This window comes from Gasterosteus aculeatus, chromosome 6, assembly GCF_964276395.1.
Source record: "Gasterosteus aculeatus chromosome 6, fGasAcu3.hap1.1, whole genome shotgun sequence".
Classification (NCBI taxonomy): Eukaryota; Metazoa; Chordata; class Actinopteri; order Perciformes; family Gasterosteidae; genus Gasterosteus; species Gasterosteus aculeatus.
The window spans coordinates 14180411-14201905 of record NC_135693.1 but is presented as its reverse complement, the minus strand read 5'-3'; the positions used below and the strand labels follow the sequence as shown (position 1 = coordinate 14201905).

The following is a 21495-nucleotide window of genomic DNA, read 5'->3' as shown; positions in this document are numbered from 1 at the left end:
TTGCTTGAACCCTCATGGTGATGACAGCGTATCCGAGCACTTAGCCGGCTCCATTAGTAGTATTTTGTGTTCCATTAGTCAGTAAATGTGTCACACCTGCAGAGAGGGGATTATAATCCTTACAGCAGTCTTCTAACACCTATAAAAATCCCCCTCTGGCGAATGCACCACATGCAAACAAGGAAAAATACTGAGGTGAGTCCTCAACAAAGTTTGCTCAATGTTCATTCAATTAGAACCGCTTCTCATGTATTACTGTCTTAAATGCTATTTGCGATGCTTTATAACACCCCCCCCCCCCCCCCCCCCGGTCTGCGAGGCATGGAGCTGTCAGCAAATAAGCTGGGAAATCATTATTTTATTGTTTTTCACTTTTTTGGCTTCCTCTGCAGCTCTAATGGAAGCGAGCAGCAGAGCGATGGTGCAGGTGTTGATGTTGGCGTTGGTGGTCCAGGTCACTCTGTCCCAGCACTGGTCCTATGGGTGGCTACCAGGTGGGAAGAGAAGTGTGGGAGAGCTGGAGGCTACCATCAGGGTGAGCGATTTTATTTTTATTCATATGTGGAGTCCACAGTTTCAGCATGTGCGTTCTTTTGGAGGAAATAATCTAATCTAAAAAGGAAATACTTATATAAAATTCTTTAAGCCTGACTTTTTTCCCCACAGTGTTTCAACAATATTCTGTTGGTTTTCATCGACTAAAAACTATACTTTATTGTACTTAGATGATGGGCACGGGAGGAGTTGAGTCTCTTCCAGAAGAGGCGAGTGCCCAGACCCAAGAGAGACTTAAACCATACAATGCAGTAAGTGCTTATTATACATAATTTATCACCAATGTCTACTTCAATTGTACAATATTAATGAACACTACACCACTGTGTACCATTGTGTTCCCTAGCAGCAATGACAATATACAAACCGCTCAATGACGGTTTTATTTTTCCCTCTTTGCCTGATAAGATGTGTGAATGCTCAATTGAATCTTTTTGAATGTTGGGTGAAAATGCTAATTGGCTCAAAACGGTTCGGTTTGGTGCCGTATGTGTGAATGAAGAAGGATACATTCGTTGTACCAAATACTCAAGCAGCAGATCAAACTGTTCACTGAGATTTAATTTCTATGTCTTCAGATGAATGATGATTACAGTCATTCTGAGCGAAAGAGAAAGTTCCAAAATAATTGAAGATGCCACAAAAGAAGGGACAGCATCTTCATCTTCATCTACATCAACGCCTGCGATGGATCTCCAGAATGCAGGACGCTGACTTCACGGGAGCGATCAATTACATGGACGTCTGTAACATTTAAACCCATTTGAAATTGTAATAAAGTTTTTGAAATCTGATGGTTATCAAATGTTGTTTTTTTTCAGTCGGATAATCAGTTGGTAATCTCCCTCCGTAGATGTGGTCATTAGGAAACTAATTGAATATAAAATGCATTCTTAAAGCCGTTAAATTGAAAAAAAATTGCCTTTGTAAAGGAGCCACGACCGACAAGCATGACAAACTTGTGACACAACAATCTTAGCATGACAACAGCTGGTGATTAGCCCAATTTATTAGAAATCAATGACTTAATTGAATTTGTTACAGTTTTGCTAATTCTATTTTCTGCCACACCGGTCGTGTGCATATGTGATGTGGAAAATTAAAGCAGCTGACTTTTGTGTTCGTACCAGAATGTTGATTACCCCCCCCCCCCCCAAACTAACAGACACAAAATATTTCCTGCTCGTGATGTCCTCAACAGCTTTCCGCAAATTTAGGATAACTGCCGCCTGCCAAAAGAGAGCGAGGGTAAAACTTTTCCACCCCCTCTCATCCGAACAGGAAATTGGTGTTCATTATAAAAATTGGAATTTCATATCAGGAAAGGAAAAGAATCAGCAGGGGGCATATGTTTTAAAGAGAACTCATTTTCTGGCAAAGCCCCACAGACAGAGCGCCATACTAATCGCCTGGTGCATGAGGGGCGAGGATTCATGAACTGTGCTGACACCGTGGAGGCCCCGCATTGTTCGATCGGGGTCGTAATGCACGCCAATGAACCCAAACCCTTTCGGCACAACTGGGAAAAGGTGAACACTATAAAAGCACATAGAATTAAAAAGGAATTAAACCACATTCCGTTGCACTTTGTGTTCAATTGTGATACTTCACATCGTTGGTTTAATATTCATGGCCGCAATTTGCATAATACAATCATTTCCTTGGTTGAGGAAAGACTAAGATACGTTTTTTAAAGGGCTACATTCTACTTCGCCTTCTTTGACGAAGTTACAGAATAAAATGTTGTCCTGAGAGAAACTATGAGACTTACTTGAATTGATTTATCCTTATCGTTATGGAGTATTCAATCACTTTGCAGCATACCAATAAAGGTTAATTATGCTTTTACAATATTTCCTAAAATATGGTTTTAATTCAATTTGGTATACCTGTGTGAGAATAATTCATGTTGACACATAAAGCCTAAAATCCCATGAATTCACTTCAAAGAATCCCCAAGCATTTGCTGTGAAAGCCAACTTTCTGCGTCCCAGTGTCCTCATCAAGGTTCTGCCTAATTGCACGTACATCGGGACAACAAAACCTGCTGGTATCTATGTTTCCAAATTTGATTTAACCTCACTTTCTCCTTCCCGGACCCCCTGGTGGATATTCACTTTGTTTACCTCAAATTAAACTTCATATTGTTTACAGCCTCCTGGTCCCTGAACATTTTATAGCATTTTAGAATTATTTATTTATTTATTTTCTGTAATGATTGTAGAGTTGGGATTCATTTGAATGTTTCCCTCATCTGCATGAAAATTATATAATTAACTTTTGATTAACCAGCTCAGTTGAGTTGGCTCCCCCATGAACGCCGGTGAATAGTACCCACTGCATTTTAATGACTGTTTTCCAATTGAGTGGCGACCTTTTCATCAAAGAGCCACAACTGGGGCTAAACAACGGTAGAAAATAATCACGGTGGAGACAATAGCGGAGGCCGACAGGCTAGGATGTCATCCTTAAATATAACAACAAAGATGAAAGCAACCGCACTGCGCGTAGTGACTGTGGCGTGAAGCCAAGTGCTTATGCTGCTGGATGCCCCATTGTTAACGCCGCGGAGGTCACGTCCATTGGCATATAGAGAGGGAAAGCACAGGAAGCTGAGAATGGCCCATTGTTACATGTCCTTGCTCAGAGGGAATTCCATTATGAAGGGCAATACATTTTTTGATACTTTGATTTTTGTGCCATTCATTTTGTTTGAAAAACACAACATATTTGGATAATGGCTTCAGGAAAAGGAGGTCTCAGAGCACCTCCGTCCAAGGCTACAGCACGCCATTAACACACCTGCCATTCAAGCGCACCCGAGCAGATGTGCAGATAAGCTTTCTATCATAAGCATAATACAGTTTTTATTTCATCACAACTATGCTCCCTGCACCATGTGTGTGTGTGTGTGTGTTTCCGACGGGTCGTGAGAAACTTTTATTGAAGCCGAGTGTATAATAAAGTCCTTTTCCAGGTGCTTGTTGTGGTTCTTATTATTAACCGAATGATAATTTCCCCTGGAGGAATCTGGCCCCTGCATATCAACTGAAGTTTAGTGCGGGTCTTGCTATGTTCCCGGAGGCTACAGTAGAAGGCAAAGTCATCTTCAGAGACAGTCTAAATGTCAGGGAGGTCTTCAAACACTTTTTCTACCGGAGCCTTACTAGGAAAAAAAAAAAGCTCTTTGGAAGGGCTACGTCTTGGAATTGACAAGGTGGCGTCGAGGTGGAGAGGGGACGCAAAAAGGCCTAATCTAAAGCAGTCGACATGAAAAATAATTTAATAGAATTATGTAAAAAAATAAAATAAAATCGGAAGAACTGGTCACGGGAAGAAACGGAGCTACGGCTGCTCTCACCGAGCCGAGCGTCTGCCGTCCCGCTGCTTTGTCGTGTCCACGCGTCTCCACATGGTGACACTCTTGAGCTGCGTGTTTTGCATCGGCTCCTGGCTGTCGGCCCCTCAGCAATTCCATCACTTAACTTTGCAGAAACTGTTATTCCTCTAAAATGAACAAAGACTTCAATCAATCACATGTAGCTCTATAGGTAAATTGTTAATTTTCCTGCACGCTGACTGATGGAGTTTGTGTTTGCAGTAAAAAAAAGTATTTTGTACAATTTTGCAGCCGAGCTCTACGTGGCCTGAAACCGAGCTCATTACAACGCGTGGAAATTCACATAAAAGCACTTCATCGGTGGAGAGCCGTACATTTCTCTCGTGTTCTTTAGTTTTGCGTTTGTGAGTTTTCTTCTTTCTTTTTTCTTCTTTTCATTTTGTGACTGAAGTTGAAGTACAGCAAACATATATACGGCAGAACGCACAGTACAGTAGTGGATTGGCCTTCCTTCTCCTTCTAGACTGACAGGGAACCTTCCTGTTGTGATCCGACTTCTCTCCTTTGATCAAAGAACAGCGTTAAAGCACTGGGAGAAGGAGGAGGTATGAAATATGAATGAATACAGCTGTGTTTTGATGGATATGTCTCAAAGTATCCCAGTAAGAGACTGCTAAAGGCCAGGAAATCTGTTTGTGTTGAGGAAATAGGCTCTTCCTCGCTTGTTTCTCCACCAGCTTCATCTTGGGTAGCTTTTCACTTCATATTTTAGAGATCCTTTGTTAGGAAAGAGATCAACCCCTTATCCGTGCATTTGTAGGAAACGGTTCTAAGAGGCCCTAGTTATATATATATATATATATATATATATATCATTAATGACACCATTTCCTTTGTTTGGTCTTGAAACCACCTTTTGAACAAAATGAGCGTCAGCCGTGAGAGAAGGATATTTATTATTTTTCTAGGGTAGACCCAAAGTTCTCACAGATGGAGTGAGATCTTCTATGAGGTGATGGAGGCTTTGTCACTAGTTATGTCTGTGATTCCATTTCCTTTTCCCAAACCCCATCGGGGAGCTCTGACTCATTTTGAAGTTGGAAGTTGATACTGTGGTGTAAAACTAACGCTCCCATATGAATTAAGAAACTATCAGAGCGCGCACAAATCTCAGATTTTCAGAGTTAGATGAACTCATCGCTCACATTACACTTCTTTAATAAACAAAGATAATAGAAAAGATGTGCTCATGAAAACACAATCACCCTACGGTTTGTGAAATTAAAACGGTCGTCCATTGATGCCTTTGCACCACGAGTCTTTCCAGCAACAATGTAATGTCTCCCTGCTGCCACGTGGGACGATAATAATAAGTAAGATCCAGCTTTTGGACGTGTGGCAGGACGGTATCTCTGGACTACCGGAAGGTTCAAAACTTTATTAGCCTCACTAATAGCCGGGTTTCCCGAATGCCACGGTCCACCTCTGCTGGGAGCAAAGGCTCAGATCCTGTCGGGGAGGGGTCGCACTAACCAACTGTAATCTTTAGGGTACTCCACTCCCGCCGACCCACATCTAACACTGGTTCCATCCCCCCCGCTTACCCCCGACCGCCATCCTTTCCCTCCCCAATCTGGCCTACCCATCGCACTTCAGTTATGCCACCCTTTGGCTCTCCCTCCCACGTCTTACCACCCTTGTGTGATAGTGCCCCCGCCCCACCCCCCCCCCCCTCCAACCAACCCGCCCCGTGCCTGTTCCAGCCTCGTCCGGCTGGCCACAGCGAGGAGCATGCCTTATCCTGTGGTAACGGCAATTAGTAGTGTAAAGCAAGCTGTGGAGAAGACTGGATCGCTGTCCACGTTTCAACCTCAGATCACGAGTCTCCAGCCCAACTTCAAGGCGAACCATGCAATTAGCTACAATAATGATAATGTTTTGTATGGGAACAAAGGGAGGGCAAAACAGACTACTGGTGTGAGGGAGAGTGGGGTGCTAATAGTAGGGGGGTTAGTTGAATGCTCTGGTGCAGATAGGAGACCAAATCAGACTGATTATCAAACGTACGATGAATTACATTTTTTCCTCTAATTATCTCTGCCTTTTATGTGTAAACCAACTGAGTGAATTTTGCATTCTAGACATCTAGACGGTCAGCGGTCTACGGGCATCACACTGGGGTTACATCTTTTATTTTGCTAAGAAACATACAAGGAGTTACTCCTGTGGCTATGCTGATGGGAAGAAAGGAGAAATGTACCGGCAATTTTTTTTCCTTGATTTAATTAGATACTTTCAGAATTATTTGGCAGTGGTACAGGAATGGAAAAAAGGGGAAGTATGTGTTTTGATGTTTGACTATCGCAGATGTGTTGACACAGAGTCAAAACATGCTGGAAACAAAACCACAAAAAAAAACAAAAAAAAAAAACCAGACCACAAACAAAAGCATTTCAAGTCAAGGTTGTGAGTAGCTACAGTCTGGAAGCAGCCTCACCGCCTCGGCCGGAACACAAAAGTGCAGCCTGTATTCTCTCCGCTGTGAGCAGAGACCATTCCTACAGTCTCACACACAGAGGTTTATAGAGGATATTTTGCTGGGTGTTGTGCAAAACGAACCGTGTCCCCAGAGCAGCAGCAACTTCACCTTGGCGGAGTAATGCTGTGATATTCTGTTTATTCTTCACTCACTTCATTTTACTCAGAGGAAATCCTCTGGAGATGGCTTATCTTGGAGCTGGAACAGGTGCACTCTAATTTACTCCTATTGCTTGGGGAGCCCAGGGGCCCCTGTAGAGAAGAAAGTAGCGATGTAGCACACTCCGCCGTAAAGCACAAACAGCCAGAGAAAGAGCATTTAATCGAAAGAGAAGAAAACTGCGAGCTTTGAGTGCAGCGGTATCATTTGGATGCAGAAAATCTTTCTCTGCCTTTTTTTTTTTTGTTGCTCTTTTCCTGGGGAAAAAGGACCCGTCATTTCATTTAACTTTCATTTGTTCAACACTGTTAACTTTGCTTGAAACTGTCATGCTACACTTGGTAAAGCAGCAGATGACGTGGGGGACCTGTTGTATTTCCCCTGCATAATAAAACATTTCCTCACCAGTCGTTCCTGAAAGATCTACACCATTTATGGCTTAAAAATGGCTTAAAAATTATAGCATCTCTTATATGTCGCACTTATGTTAAAGTGCACGTCAATACGTACGCTGTTGCCTATTTGTTTTTGTAATGTTGCACATTTTCAGCCAGGAGAAAAGTTTGTTTCATCTTTCACCCTCATCCCTGCTTTCACTGCAAAAGAGCTAAGCTTTCAACTTTGAATTTACTCTCCAATTCCTTTTCTTTAGAGAACTATGGTTTTGAAGAGTGGAGCTGGTGTGTTATTTGTTCGGTATATTATAAGTCTGAATTCAGTCAGTATTTTTGTTTTGTATTGTTCGTCTCTTGGGAATTATGCAATCAAAGCAGATGCCTCAAGCAGTCTAGAAAGCGCCCCATGTGAATAAGAGAAAATCTTGTACACAGCATTTTTTGTATGTGTGTATGAGAAAGGGGGGCATGACAACAAAGCAAATATATGGCATTGTTCTCCGAGCTATAGCCGTGTGCTGCACCTTCTTTTTAAGGTGAACACAGCCATTAAATCTGAATTCATTTTTTTTAAATGTCAGACCATTTGACTTTTCAATTGACAACTCTGCACCAATTATGAAGTGCATGACCACAGCATATGCACTGCTGTGACTGACGCAATAGAGGTCCAATACGCCGGTTCCCTTATTCTGGAAAATGAGGTTTGAAGAGTGAAGAATTTCACAATGTATAAACAGATGTTTCTCAATCAGGGAAACTGAAAAAAAAACAAAAAAAAAACACCAGAGAGACAAAGACTTTGGCAGAAAAAGGAGTAAACACAAAGAGGAGCGTGCGATACAAGGACAACAAGAGAAATATTATATACACTTTTAATGAGTGCGCCAGCCCCAAGCTTCTGTTTTTAATCACCTTTCCGTGTGACATAATTTGCTGCGAGATTGTATATGCTTGAGGGACTTTCAGTTCTTGTCAACTCAAGAGCATTTGAACCAATCAATACCTGTCTATCCTGTGGCACACTCATAGTTGGCCATTAGGAAAGAGCTGCTTAAAGTAAGCTCAGCCAATACCATTAGCCCTAGCCTAAGGGCAGTTCCATGCCTTAGTCAGGGTAGGCACCTGCCCCCGTCACCCCCACCTCACCCCCTTAACCCCCCTCCACCCCTCCCCCCACCATTAAGAACCTCCCCTGAGACATCATTTGGACACATCGGCCAAAGAGCACTTCTTTATTCCCTCTCTTTTCTTTTCCCGGGTCCACCAAAAATCAATACATCTCCCCTTTTTCTTATTTTCACAATTTTGCCTCAATATTATTCTCTCCTCTGCCACAAACCAATGGACTATCCCTTTTTCGTCTTTTCATCTACTGTTTCCTGTGACTTATGTCTCCACACCTCATGATTTGGAGGGAAAGAATTGGAACATAATGAAATGATCTCGCCCCGCCGTGTGCGGAAACCTTTTAAAAAACACTGGGGTCATTCGGCATTTAGTTTGCTCCCTTTTTAACACCACAGAGGTCTATTTTTATTTTTATTTATTTTTTCATGACACATTTCTCGTTGAGTGCGGGGGTTGCTTTGCGAACTCAGCAAATGATGTAGCTGTAACTTTAACCCGCTCATTTGTTTTTGACACTCAATAAGGGAGACACCGGCACTCAAATAACTCTGCAGTAACGAGTGAACTTTCTCTGTGTCAGTGTTTTTCCGCTGCGACCGTGTCGTAATACCAAACCCAGGAGAACAGAGCGGCGTGCACAGTAATGCTTCCTGACCGCCTTCTAATTGTATAGCAAGGCATTGCCTCCACACAGCACAAAGTTTCAAGTGACACAATACAATGTCCTTAGAAGTCAGTCGTCCAGTTATTACCCTCCCAACCAACGAAAGTGGGGTACCGCCCTAAATCTTGGCCAGCACTGTTTACGATAATAACTCTGAAGAGTGATAGCTGGTTCCGCAGCTCTGGCGATTTCTGTGGCCGCCTGTATCGATCGCGGGGTCCTAATGAGCAGCAGCGGAGCTGTGGCTAATGGTGTTGTGTCTGGTGTCCATAGTAAACGCCCACGTTGAGATTATCATTCCCAGGGGGAGCTGAGAAAGGTTTTGCCAGCCCAAGCCCTCGGGGTGCGTGCGACACACTTCAGGGGTCAAGGTAAACTATCAAATGAACAGCAAGGCCTTTTATTCTCTTGCTTTAAGGACTATGCTGAATAGGCTACTGCACGACTACGGTAAAGACTCAATCGCCACGGAGACCCACGTGAGGCCAAGACACAACACCGGGGGTATTTACATATTTGCTTTATGCGGCGCATGTACCACAGGGTATAATAACGGGAGGAACTCGGTACCCTGTTGCAACCTTACTTTATCACTTCAGTTCTTTCTAATTTCTTGACAGTCGTTGTGAAAAGCTATTAGCGGGGCATTGATAGAGACTTCACCAAACTGCCTAACTGTTATTAAGAGACCTCAAATGAGACCTGGCTTGACAGACTGATAATGGCTTATTTGACTTCAGAGATCGCCCTGGCACAAACACTTTTAGCCCCTTCGCGTACCCAAGGCTGTCGTTGTCCTTTGCTATGCGCGACCATTCTGTTGGTCTTGAGTGACATCCAACGAGTTCAGCAGATTCAGAATGTAAGTGCCCACCAGACAGCACGTAGTATCTTCAAAGAAGCAACCCAAACAGACTCATGGTAACGAAGGGAGTTGTTGCTCCCTTCGTAAACCCGGCAAAGGAAATGAAACCTGCCGTCAACTCACACGTGGGAAAGGAAACTCTTTAAGCGATGTGGACGATTACGTTTCGATAAAACCGCAGCAAAAAAACGCATCTTTATTGCCGCAACCACCTCGCCGTTTCAACACACAATTCCTCCACGGATTATGCTTGATAGTATAATGCAGTATAATGGAGTCCACCCAAAGCACGGCACCTCTCAGAGTCTCGCCCTGTTTGGAGTCACACTTCCATGTCCTGGCAAATGCTGAGCATGTAAAACAGAACTGTCAATTATTCAACATGAACGGGAGGATGTATGGAGTGACATGGGGGGTGGACAGGGGCCGACTGAGCCTCGGGCAGATAGGGGGTACCACTTTGATGTGAGTGTGTGGGCCTGCAGAGTTGAGTAAGGTGCACTGGGTAATCTGCTAGAAACACCCCCACCCAACCTCCAACCTCACCACTCCTTTCGTTTTCATTTCCCCTCCCTCCCAACGCCGAACCTCTCTGCACCTTTTATGTCCTGCTTCATTCTCCCCTCTGACATGCCCTCTCTCTCTCTGTTGCTTCATCCCTGCTTCTCACATACATAAACAAACCCACACACACGCACATAAACAGATACACACAGGTACATGCGCTTGTGTATACACAAAATGACATGAAAGCCAGCTTCTTTTGTCTGTTAACCGAACAAGAGAAGGCAGCACTTGTTACAGATAATACAGTTGTGAAAGGCTGATTTTGGAGAAATAGCGTTGTTGCAGTGTCACAGGAACGGCATTACTCATTTATACAATGAATGCTAAAAGTTCTCCTCTATCTCGAGTGTCCTCTCGTAGTCATACAATAGCAAGCTTAATTACATTAAGTTCTGAGAGGAGGGAAGTTAATGGATGACATTTTGCTACACCATGAGTGCTCCTTCCAATAACAATAGAAACCCAAATAAGACCTAATTAATATGCATAGCAGAGCCAATGAACTTAATTGTCAAGTTGCTTTTATCAACCTGTCAAAGGATTGACAATTAAAACAGCCTCTGTTAAAACTTTAATGAGAAGCAAGTAGGAGAGAGGGATGATGAGGGAACAAAAAGACGCAAGCTTCATCCGTCATGAAAGACGCTACAAGACAACCACCCATTATTATTTCCTATCAGGATAAAACTATGCAAATCATATTATGCATTTTTAAATAATAAGTCAATGAGTAATATTTAATTTATTACATATACTCTTAGAATGAATATTTAACGCTGTTTTTAAGTTGATGAATTCATTAGATGATTTAGCGTTGAGCTGCAACAGCAGTTTTTTTTAATTTATTTTTTCATTCTCCTCAAAACGTCCTTCAGTTTCTGTGCTAAAATCCACAGCCAGCGTGTGTCACTTTTCAAGTTCAACGAGTAAACTTCCTCAAGTCTTCGCTGAAGGAGGACGCAGCGCCGCATCACGTCCAACGGAGCTTGAGCGGAGCGGAGTGCCGCGGCTGGACATGGACTGAGGGAAACGCAGCGTTTTGACTGGAGTTTTTATCCCAACGTTGACACCAGCATGTCTATGTTCCAGTGGGGAGTTAAAACTGCTGACTCACTCCCAGTGCGCTGGTTGTTGTTCTCCCTTACAGATGTGACCGTTAATAGGCCTGCATCCATAATCATTAGTGTGTCTCAGTGCACAGGTACCCGATGGGCCCCTTGCGTCTGCCATTTGGTCTCGGTTCACTGTGCTTGCCTGCAGATGTGAGCGAGACACACACCTGCTCAGGGGCTCTCAAACAGACCGGCGCCATCCGTCACAGCTCACGCTACACTCGCTCTGTCGGAACAAGGCCTTGGTTCCGGTCCAATGACCCTCAGACTGTAGGTCAGCGGCCGTCTCTCGCGTTGAACCCGCCCTACCATGAATCATATTCTCCCGTCCCTTTTGTACCCGGTCCACTCCATCCGACCCCAACCCTCATTGCCCCTGTTCATGGTCCGCTCTTCCCTCACACAAGCACTCAAGCGCACTGAGGTAGCTCAGGTGAGCCAGGTAAAGACAGCACCTTAAACTGAGACATAAACTAATGATCATGTTTTCCCCCATCATACACTCCCTCTGCCCATAAGCCACAGTGCACTCAATAAGAAAAAGGAAGAAAAAAAAGAAACTTCCGTGTGGGTCTTTCACGGGCATCAGGCCACGCTTCACACTACATTTGTTGATGTGTGCATGCATGTGCACGTCTCATGCCAGCCCGCCTCCCATCAAGTCCTAATGAGGCCAGCTGGCTCTGTGCTCGGACCAAACCAAACTGGAGAGACGGCACAGTCCTGGCTCTCTCCGCCTTGTACACCCCACCTCCCCGAAGCCCACCCGCCCTCCCCCTCCTCCAGATATCTTGGAGAACCATGGACGGCTGAGCACACACGGCAGATTTGGAAATGGCCATGGGTGTTTGTTAAAATCGACTATGTCTCACGGATCCCTTGGCCGAGGCCTGAATTAGAAGGTCCACGGCTGCAGCCCCAGACCTGCCTCCTTGGTTGCTTACCGCTACGGCATCTACAACAGCAGCGGCGATGTCGAGGTGTGCTGTAGAACAGCGGCAAGGAGGAGATATACCCCGAGGCGCAGTCAAGGGAATATTGCTCCTGACTATGGAAAAGGAAACAGAGCCGGTGTTAGATATATCTAACTACAATAATAACTCAGATGAAACAGATCCTGGACAACATGTCATCATGTATTTTTCTAAAAAAGCTGGAAAATCCAACAACACACACAAGTAGCCACATTTCAACAAAGTGTCCTTGAACTGCTGTCTTTTGAAATGTTTTATTATCAAGATAATTTCTGATTAGGGTGCAGCCGTTAATTTCACCACAGACTAATTAGAGACATTGCACATTATTAACAAGCGTTATTGTTGATAAGGGCCAAAGAGGTCTGCAGAGAGATTCATATTGTCCACGCTGTTACTTGGCATCCAGTTATGTCCATGTTGGTGAATAATCCCAGCTCCCTAACAATGTCTCCTTGACAACTAACAACGACAGTACCTCCTCTTGGTAACACAAGAAATCATGCACAGCATTTGTACGTGCATACCAACATGTGCATGTTTAAACAGATGTGCTCCTGCTCACACATGCATAATGCGCCACCACATGCATAAGAACGTGTACATCAACATCAATTTGTGTACAAATCTGCACACAAAAAAATCTGCAAACACACTGCTTGTTCTGTTCTGCCAATCAGGACCCTGATCTCGATCACTGCAATGTCTGAAGACGGGAGACTGCATGTGAGCTTTTCTTGCCCAGGAAGAGAGACCGGACCGGAGGGAACACCTTAACAGGTAGCCCTGGGGTGCTAACCAGAGTTCGGGCAGCCGGGGGGAGAGAGTGGCTCTGGGAAGCCGTACCACCACTCTCCTCTCTGTCCGCTGATTATGAAGCAGGTCCCAGACGGGTGCCTTTAGGAACCCCCCAGGCTACTCACAGCCTCCCTCTCCTCTGTTACAGGATCTGTCGCTGGGGGATTCGACTGAAGTGTGAAGAGGGGTGCATGTGGGAGACGTGCCAAGAATTCAGAATATGAACGTGCTGGTTTCATTTGTTGTCCCTCTGTTAAGTTGCGTTCTGGTTTCAGAGTTGTTGAAACAAAAAAGCTGCACCGGGTGAGTTGTCTGCGTGAGACTGATTTCAGATCATTTAGATTTGACTTGTGTATTCCCCGGATAACTTAGCACGTCTCAGTTGTTGAAATAGTTGAAATCAAAAGCAAAGATGCCCTGTTTTGTATGTGCTGCACAAGCGAAGAGGAAAACACTCACGCTCAACTTTAACCCTGTCTTAAGTTATGATGACGTCCTAAGTTTGCAAAAAGCCCTCTGGCTCAAACCGTCTCTGACATGATGTGCGCGTGCGTGTCTGTGTTTGTGTGTGAGTAAAACTCCCCCAAAAAAAATTCATAACTAATGAGCCCATTTAGCGCCCAGCACCTGACTTTGGCCCGTGATCTCCGGGAGACATTAGAGGCAATTTGCCATCGACTTCGGGGCTCGTGTCCCAAACGTTATCAATGAGCTTGTCAGGTAGAGACCTTACCTCCCTTTGTTTCCTCCTCCACCCCCCTCTCTGCTCTAGTCCCCCAGCCTGCTCCCTGGGCCCCTGAAGAGGAACCAGCGGCATGATGTCACACACCTGTTTGGCTGGAGGCTGCGGCCCGGCGATGCTCGCAGCCGTGGGTGTCGCGTTGGCACCCCTCGCTCCCCCCTTGTCGCTGCCTGCTACGCCCCGTGGATGTGTCAAAATGGCAGATGATGGTTGGGGTGTGTGCAGCTGCTTGGGAAGAGGAGTGCCAAGGGCGCTCATTTCCTGCGGTGAGTTTTAATTTGCTCTACCCGCGTCTTCTGAAGAACCCCCCCCCCCAACACACACACACACACACACATCCCTACACACATTCATCAACTCGTATAAACAGTGATCTTACCTCTCCATATACACACTTGCAGTAAACACGCACACATGCTGTATACAAATCTGCCAATATCCATGGGAGCAAATGCCCAAATAGATTTGAGTGCAGGTGGGGGCGGTGGGGGGGGGGGGGGGTGCTAGACTTTAGTTTTTATAACTTGAATAAAACTCCAAACAACAATGTGTGCTCAGATATTCTAACTGGTGCATGAACAAATTGCTTCTCAGAGGTTTTCAACTGGGTAAAAAGAGACAAGTCACAAAATCTGCCGTTAGAATACGCGACTGGCATTGCTATGTTATGTGAGGGGTCTATGTCTCTTGACATCTGCTATGCAGTTGTCACTGCTAACTTAAATCCCCATTGATCAGACAGCTAGAGTGAATTTGTGTTGCGTTTTTTTTTTTTTTTTTTTTCTAACTCCCACTTTGCGAACAAACCCGTTTTCACACGGGGCACACGCATATACCTGACAGTTACACCCAAACAAGCCTTGCTGTTTACTCGAGAACAAAAACATAGACGCCAACCAGCAAATCTATTCTCAATACACACATCACCCCAGACGTAAAGAGATTCAATTTTCGCCTACCGGGAGTGTTTCCAGTTTTTTTACGCAACATTTTTTTTTTTTTTGCTTTCTCTCCTGTGTCAAGACAGCTGCCTTTGATGTTAGCATCTAATATACAGGGCTAAAAAACTATAGTTTGCTGTGAGCTGACAGATAAAACAGCGCAAGACGCCATTACCCTGCAAAGCGGAATAATGAGGAGACCTGAACACACAGAAGACAGGAGCCCAGTTGAATTACCGTGGTCTCTCATCCAAGGTGGGAGCTTTTTGACAGCTTTCCAGGCAGCACAACACATTACCATACTGACGCTGCTCTGTAGTGCCAAAGAAAAGCTTTGATGAAAACATAACTGGGAAACTGGGAAATCTTTATATGTGTGTAAGTGCGTTTTAGTGTGTGCGAATGCGTGTGTGTCCCTCTTTGTGTGTGTGTGTGTGTGTGTGTGTGTGTGTGTGCTTGCATGCATGTTGCGTGCGTGCGGGTTCATGGTTGCATGCGCGCGCGCGTGTGCGTCTCCGCTGAGTGTGTCCGTGCATGTCTGTGAATGCTTGTGTGTGTGTGTGTGTGTGTGTGTGTGTGTGTGTGTGTGTGTGTGTGTGTACAACAACAAAGACAGGACAACAATGGGAAACCAAGCAGTGTCAAGCTGCAACTTTATGTTCTCTAATTACTAAGTGGATACTGTATTCTTGAGTGTGCTCCTATTGGCGGAGATACAAGGGCTTATTTTTTGATTTATATTCATGTTGATGATTCAGTTGAATTATCAAAGTATCCAACCCAACTGACAATATGTCCTAAAGAAATTCTTCAAGTGAAGAGTGATGCTGCCAAATGTATTCCGCCGTTTCATTAATGTGGTTAGCTAGTTAGTTATCCATATTCTAACAGAGTAGGCTTGATGTTAGATCTTTGGCAAGGACACCCTGTACTGAGTTTTGGCAGGGTACTGTGCCGCAGTATGCTGCTGACTCTGGGTCTTAACGACAGGCTAAACGAAGCGGGCGTTACGGCCCCCTGGATAGGTCATTACTCGTCCGTGGCCAAGAGCTAAACTGGAGCAGGGCTTTTTAAAGAGGGGAGCAGGTGTGTTTCACCATAGGGGCTGGAGCCGGCCCAAGACCAAACAGCCTTAACGGTCTTTATCTCCTTCATAATGAGGCCACGCTCTCCACACACCCCAACTCTTGCCCACATGGGCTAATGCTGGAGGTATGGAGGCCCAACCCTCCCGCCGGTTAAATGGTGACACTTTCAAAATGACCCCTGCCCCGGGCAATGGAGGAACAGTGGCATGTCATCAATGTCTATAGACCCAAATTGGTGGGGAAGTCTATCATTTAACATGAGCTTTTTTTTTTCAAGAATTTCACCAAGTTAATTATAAAATCGCGGCTTCTAAAATTGAATTAAATACCTTTGAGTATACCAGCAACATGTTCTCCCATTTAATGGCAAAATGTTTAAATAACTCTGTGAACTGGATCGTGGGTTCCTCTGCATGCGTGCATGTGTGTGCGTGCGTGTGGTTTGGTGTGTGTTTAATGTGCGACTGTCTGCGCACGTGAGTGTGTCTGAGTGGTATTGTCCCTCTCCTCTTTCACCTGTCTGAGTAGGTTCTCTAGTACGGTCCCTGTGCTCCCCACAGTCTTCTCAGCCCTGTCAACCGAGTTGAACTTGATCAACATCAAACGGCATTGCATTCAAAAGTATTAGTGTTCTCTGTTGATGGGCCCTCTTGCTATCACAAATCAGTCCCTGAGCTACTTCATTATTTATCTCTAATTCATCAGTGTTGTCTCCCGCACACGGGCCAGATAATGCACACACACATATCCTGACTGCGAGCACACACAGGACACACATTGCACATCGGCGCATTAATCCCCGCTCACCTTCAACAGAGCTTTTGTTTTTGTGATACTCGGTGTCTTCATAGTTTAAGCTAAAAAACAATGTTTTTCTTTCCTCCTCCTCCTCAGAGCAAAGCCCAAATATTCCTGAGGAGTGATTAGGCTCATGCTTGTACTTTCAAAATGCTGATTACTGCGGCGGACCCCCGACAGGCCTTGTGTTTTTCTCCGAGCATTCTGGGGATGCGAGTTCGAAAGTGGCCCCATGGTGCCGTGACCCCTGACCTAGCGTGGGCGATCCCACCAGATGTGGAGTGTGTGCTGGGACAGTGGCAAGGGGCAGCTCGGTCTCACGCGGGGAGGCCCTGTCTCCCCAAACTGCCACAGAGAGCATGGCCAGAGGGGTTCTGTCAGCACCGTTATCAATCATACTCCCTCCCTGTCTCTCTCTCTCTCTCTCTCTCTCTCTCTCCCTCTAAGTCTTCCTCTCCTACTTTTTCTTTCTCTCGCTCTCTCTTTCACACCATTTCCTTTTTACACTGTCTCTGACTGTGCATCACTGTTCTGTCGTGTCCTTTTCCGCTGCCTGCTTATGTTTTTCTCTCACATGTTCTGTTCTCTCTCTCTCTCTCTCTCTCTCACATATATTTGGTTCCACTCAGGCTCCCACATTTTTTAAAAGACTATACAAGTCTTCAGCTCCTTCTTCTTTCTTCCACTCTCGATTCTGATTCACCCTTTCGCCTTTTTTCGGTCGTAGAGTCTCTCCGTGTTTTACCTGCCCTTTAGATTGAGAAAGCAGCTGCTGTCGAAGGACTTGTTACTTTGGTCCAACTTCAAAATGAAGTGATAGACCCTGATTGATCTTTCCCAGGGAATCCAGTCTAAATTCACAGGAAACAGAGAAATGGGAAAAAGTAACACGAAACCAAATTAAGGATAAAAAGGACAACCAGAGGAATCGTTCACAAAGCTTGTTTGAATACAACTTGTTTTTAACGTACACATCTGAAGAGAGGCGCAGTGTAATGGGAGATGGAATCAGGGGGTCATAGTTTGGTGGAATAGATGCCAGTTGTCCCTGCCATCCGGTGCGAGGTGTTCTGTGACACATGGCGCTTTGAAGGCCCCGGTCCCTCCTATCGCTGCGATCCTTTACATCTGCAATCAGGGCAAATGGGTTACAGCCAGCATAACAGACAACAACTAAATAAACAACATACCTGGGGTGGATCCCCTCCAATTCCGGACTGCCAGTCTGGCTTTGGTGCATTTTTAAAACATCACTAGGTAATTGAACTCGAACGTTCACACTGACACATTTGCATGGGGTAAAGGGGGGTTGGTGTAAGCAATGGAGCAGCTGGTACGCACCAGTACGACTCCAGCTCAACCAGTCCTTCTGACTTCATATGTAGCACTTAATTGGTTCCCAAGGCAAGAATGAAATATTTAGCTCGCACGTCCTTTAAAATGCGATTGATTTTGATCTGACAGCTGTGCCTGTCCCGCGCGAGGGAGTGAGAGAGAGAGAGAGGGAGAGGGTAAGGGCTGTCTGGGCTCGTTGCCTGAGAATAGCGCGACAACACCCACTCAACCGCACACAAACACCAGTATATGGCCACTGAATGTAAAGGATCACTCATGGATGCCATATGCTTTCAACTAAAGCCTCCTTTTAAACCCCCCTATTTAACCTCTAAGATACATCGAGCTTCGAGCTTTGGCCGATCATGAGTGAAAGCTGTTTTTATCAGCAAGTTCAAAGCGCGAATGCACAGTGTCGGCTATAGCGTGCACGTGCACTCTCATCACAAACATGAATTTCCTTTAATTTCAGGTCTAAAGACGAAATGATCCGGTATAATATATGTATGCAGAATAAAAAGGAAATGGAAAATTTAAATAGCACTTCAACTTCAATGGACTTCATCACACTGCTTATGAAGGTGCAGAATCCATCCAAAAGTAATGCTCTAACCAAAGTGAGGCGGATATCCAATCAAATTGGATTAATGTCACTAATTATATGACAGAAATGAGCGGTGAAAGGCAATGCTGTGGTCACGCCATAACATGATAGAAATGCATTAAATGGAAACCTGCACGGGATCCATGGCTGGGAACCTCCCCCCTGTCAAATTGACTAAGCTGCAAATTACGTACAAACGGATATATCCTTTATATAACAGCAGTGATTTTCTCCACTTTATCCTACCTGTCAAGCTCAGAACATCACAGGCTAATTCTTTATTAAGTGAAAGGGCATCGGGGACCAGATGATCCAATTTAAGTACATTGGGCAGAATAGAAGACTAATTAAAACCCATATTTTTACATTATTAATTTTGGAACTTCACTTTTAATGAATGTGAAAAGACAGGCCTTCCATTTATACACACATACTCTTTGGGCTGCCCAACAAGGGAATAAGAGTTACGGGTATACTGCAGGGGCCGGGAAGAATTTTTAAGCATCCATGACGGACTTAACATCAAAGTTTAGACAAAGGTGTGTATGGCTAACTTCTGCATCATAAACACGGCCGTTAATTCAGTGTATAGCTTTGAATCCTTTAGTTTATTAGGGGCTGCTGTGAGGCTTGAGAAAAAAAAAAAATCAGGACGTCTGTTGCCGGGGGTCCGACCTTGTCATTTAGTTCTCATTCTCCCTTCAAGTACCTGGAGAAAGAAACAGATATAGAGGGACCTATACGTCATTCGATGATGTGCCCCAATTCCAGTCTACTCTGTTTTAAAAGCAGTCCCCTTTTTGAGCACCGTCACCCTCAACTGTCCATCGTGCCCTCTAATAAGACCATTAAGAAAATGACCCCGTTTAAGTGGTAGCTTTAATTATCTCACCAACTGGCAACAAAAAAGCGAAGGTTTTCTGAGTGGATTTTTCTTCATCAGAAAAAACCTTTAAATGTCAAAAGCATCTGGTCCTAAACACAAGGATAAAAAGAAAAATATTTGCAATGCAAATCACAGGTTGAAACACAACTGAATGAGTTGCCTCTGTGTGGAAAAAAAAAGCGGATGGAAAATGGGGAAGGTGGGTCTTGTATTTACCCTTCGTAAAAACGATTCCTCTTCGTCGCTCCCCACAGGCCAACGCATCCTCACATCCACAAATAGGAAAAAGTCAAAGAGCAGCAAGTTTGTAAAATTGAGTCAAATATACAAAACAGCAACATTTAATGACGTTTCTTTTTGCACACCAAGTGACCCTTTGCGTGGAAACCAATCCTTTTTTTTTTTTTTTTTCCTCCGGTTTCAGGAAACTCTTGGAAGGCAAAAGCAACATCCTGAGTTGGTGAGGAGACAGGAGAGGTGCTGACATGCCGACAGGCAGGGGATCCTGGGAAAAGCCACAGACAGGAAGAGCCTGACTGACTTTGACCCCCGAGGTCAAGGCTGGGGGCTCGGCAACTGAAAGATGTTTCCAAGCCACACTCAGACCATCATAGAGTTTTACAGGAAATAGCTTAGGAATACTGTATGCTGTGAAAAGTGGGAGATCTTTTTTATTGCTTGCTCTTTTGTTTTGCTCCCTGTGACATAAAATGCATTTTGGCCCTGAGCTATATTTGACTTATTTGTTTGAGGGTTACTGTATGTAATTGAATTGGGCTCGAGTCCATTTCTCATCTCTATAATGCGAAAAACAGTATTTGGTCAGTCCGTGGAAGTGCTGTGACTAATATAATTGTAGATGATGGGAATTGTGGAGATTTTGGACTGGGACAAAAGCACAGTGTTGCTCAGCTGCTCCAATTCCTGACATGTGGTTTGAATAGAGAGAAGTTTCTCCACATATTTTTCAGGCCTTGTGTGGCGGGTCTCCGATGGGCCTTTACAGTTAAACCAAATTAGGTGAGAGGAGATTGTCCTTTCCCCCAGTCTTACAGCGGGACCCATAAATCAAGGCATCCAATCGTTTGTCATGCCTCCGTCTCCCAGCTCGTGGCTCAGGCCCGCCGCGTTCCAACTCTTGAGTTTTTTACGGCACAAATGTATCCATCAACCCCACCGAGTGGCCGCCAGCCGCCACGCCGCCTCAGCGATCGATGGGTGCGATGTACCCTCCCTTCCCGGGCCCGTGTGCAGCTCTCTCCGCGTGGAAAGGGGTAAGAGGAACCTCATTTTAGCTGGTTTTAGCCTCGGGCCACTGCTGTGATTTTACCCCATGCTCCTGGCCTGACGTCATTAAAGATGCATGATGATGGATACCGTGAAGTCAACCTCTCCGAGGGGCTTTTTAAGGTGGAGAAAAAGAAAAAAAAAGGCCTTGCTTGTTTTTCAGATCACACTAAGAATAAATCAAGAATGTTTAAATGTAGAGGTTGCGACTGGATGCATGTGACTAATCTTTCCATGCACATCAGAAGAGAGAGTAGGCAGGTATTTAGTGTTGAGGAGGCATGTTCTGACCAGTTGGTGGTGCTCCTGTCACAGTGAATTCACAAGCTTGGCTCTCTCTGTGTTTCAGATAAATACGTGGCCGGCTTTTTCGAAACTGGGCAGGAGAAACATTAGACAATGATGCAGATTTTTTATTTTATATCAAGACATGCATGGAAAATTGTTTATTTTCCCTCCTCTTTTTTCGACAGAAACTTGTATTTGCTGTTACTGATTTTAGATTCTTTCACTCCCACTATTCATAATCTGATCCCCATCTTCTCCTCCCACAACATGTACATGTTTATAAGATGATGGAGGATATTCATGAGGCCCTACTAAATCATAGTCTGAAGAATTAAGAGAAAGTGAATCCATATTCATATGCGTGTTCAGTTATTTCAACCCTGCATTTTCAGTGTGGCATTCAAAGTTATTAATATTTAATATTTCT

General features: G+C 44.6%; 1 protein-coding gene across 1 annotated transcript; it reads left to right on the top strand.

Moving 5' to 3' along the window:
• The first annotated feature begins 132 nt into the window (after positions 1-132).
• gnrh3 (gonadotropin-releasing hormone 3) lies at positions 133-1346 on the top strand. Its single transcript, XM_040178909.2, has 4 exons — positions 133-195; positions 393-535; positions 726-806; positions 1134-1346. The coding sequence occupies exons 2-4, from the start codon at positions 398-400 to the stop codon at positions 1185-1187; spliced, it is 273 nt and encodes a 90-aa protein (XP_040034843.1). The 5' UTR covers positions 133-195; positions 393-397; the 3' UTR covers positions 1188-1346.
• The last annotated feature ends 20149 nt before the right edge of the window (positions 1347-21495 follow it).

Bases quoted from the DNA above. Each gene is read 5' to 3' on its own strand.
- gnrh3 (XM_040178909.2), top strand. From the start codon at position 398: ATGGAAGCGAGCAGCAGAGCGATGGTGCAGGTGTTGATGTTGGCGTTG. The intron at 536-725 runs GTGAGCGATTTT...TATTGTACTTAG, and splicing joins AGCTGGAGGCTACCATCAGG to ATGATGGGCACGGGAGGAGT. The intron at 807-1,133 runs GTAAGTGCTTAT...CTATGTCTTCAG, and splicing joins GACTTAAACCATACAATGCA to ATGAATGATGATTACAGTCA.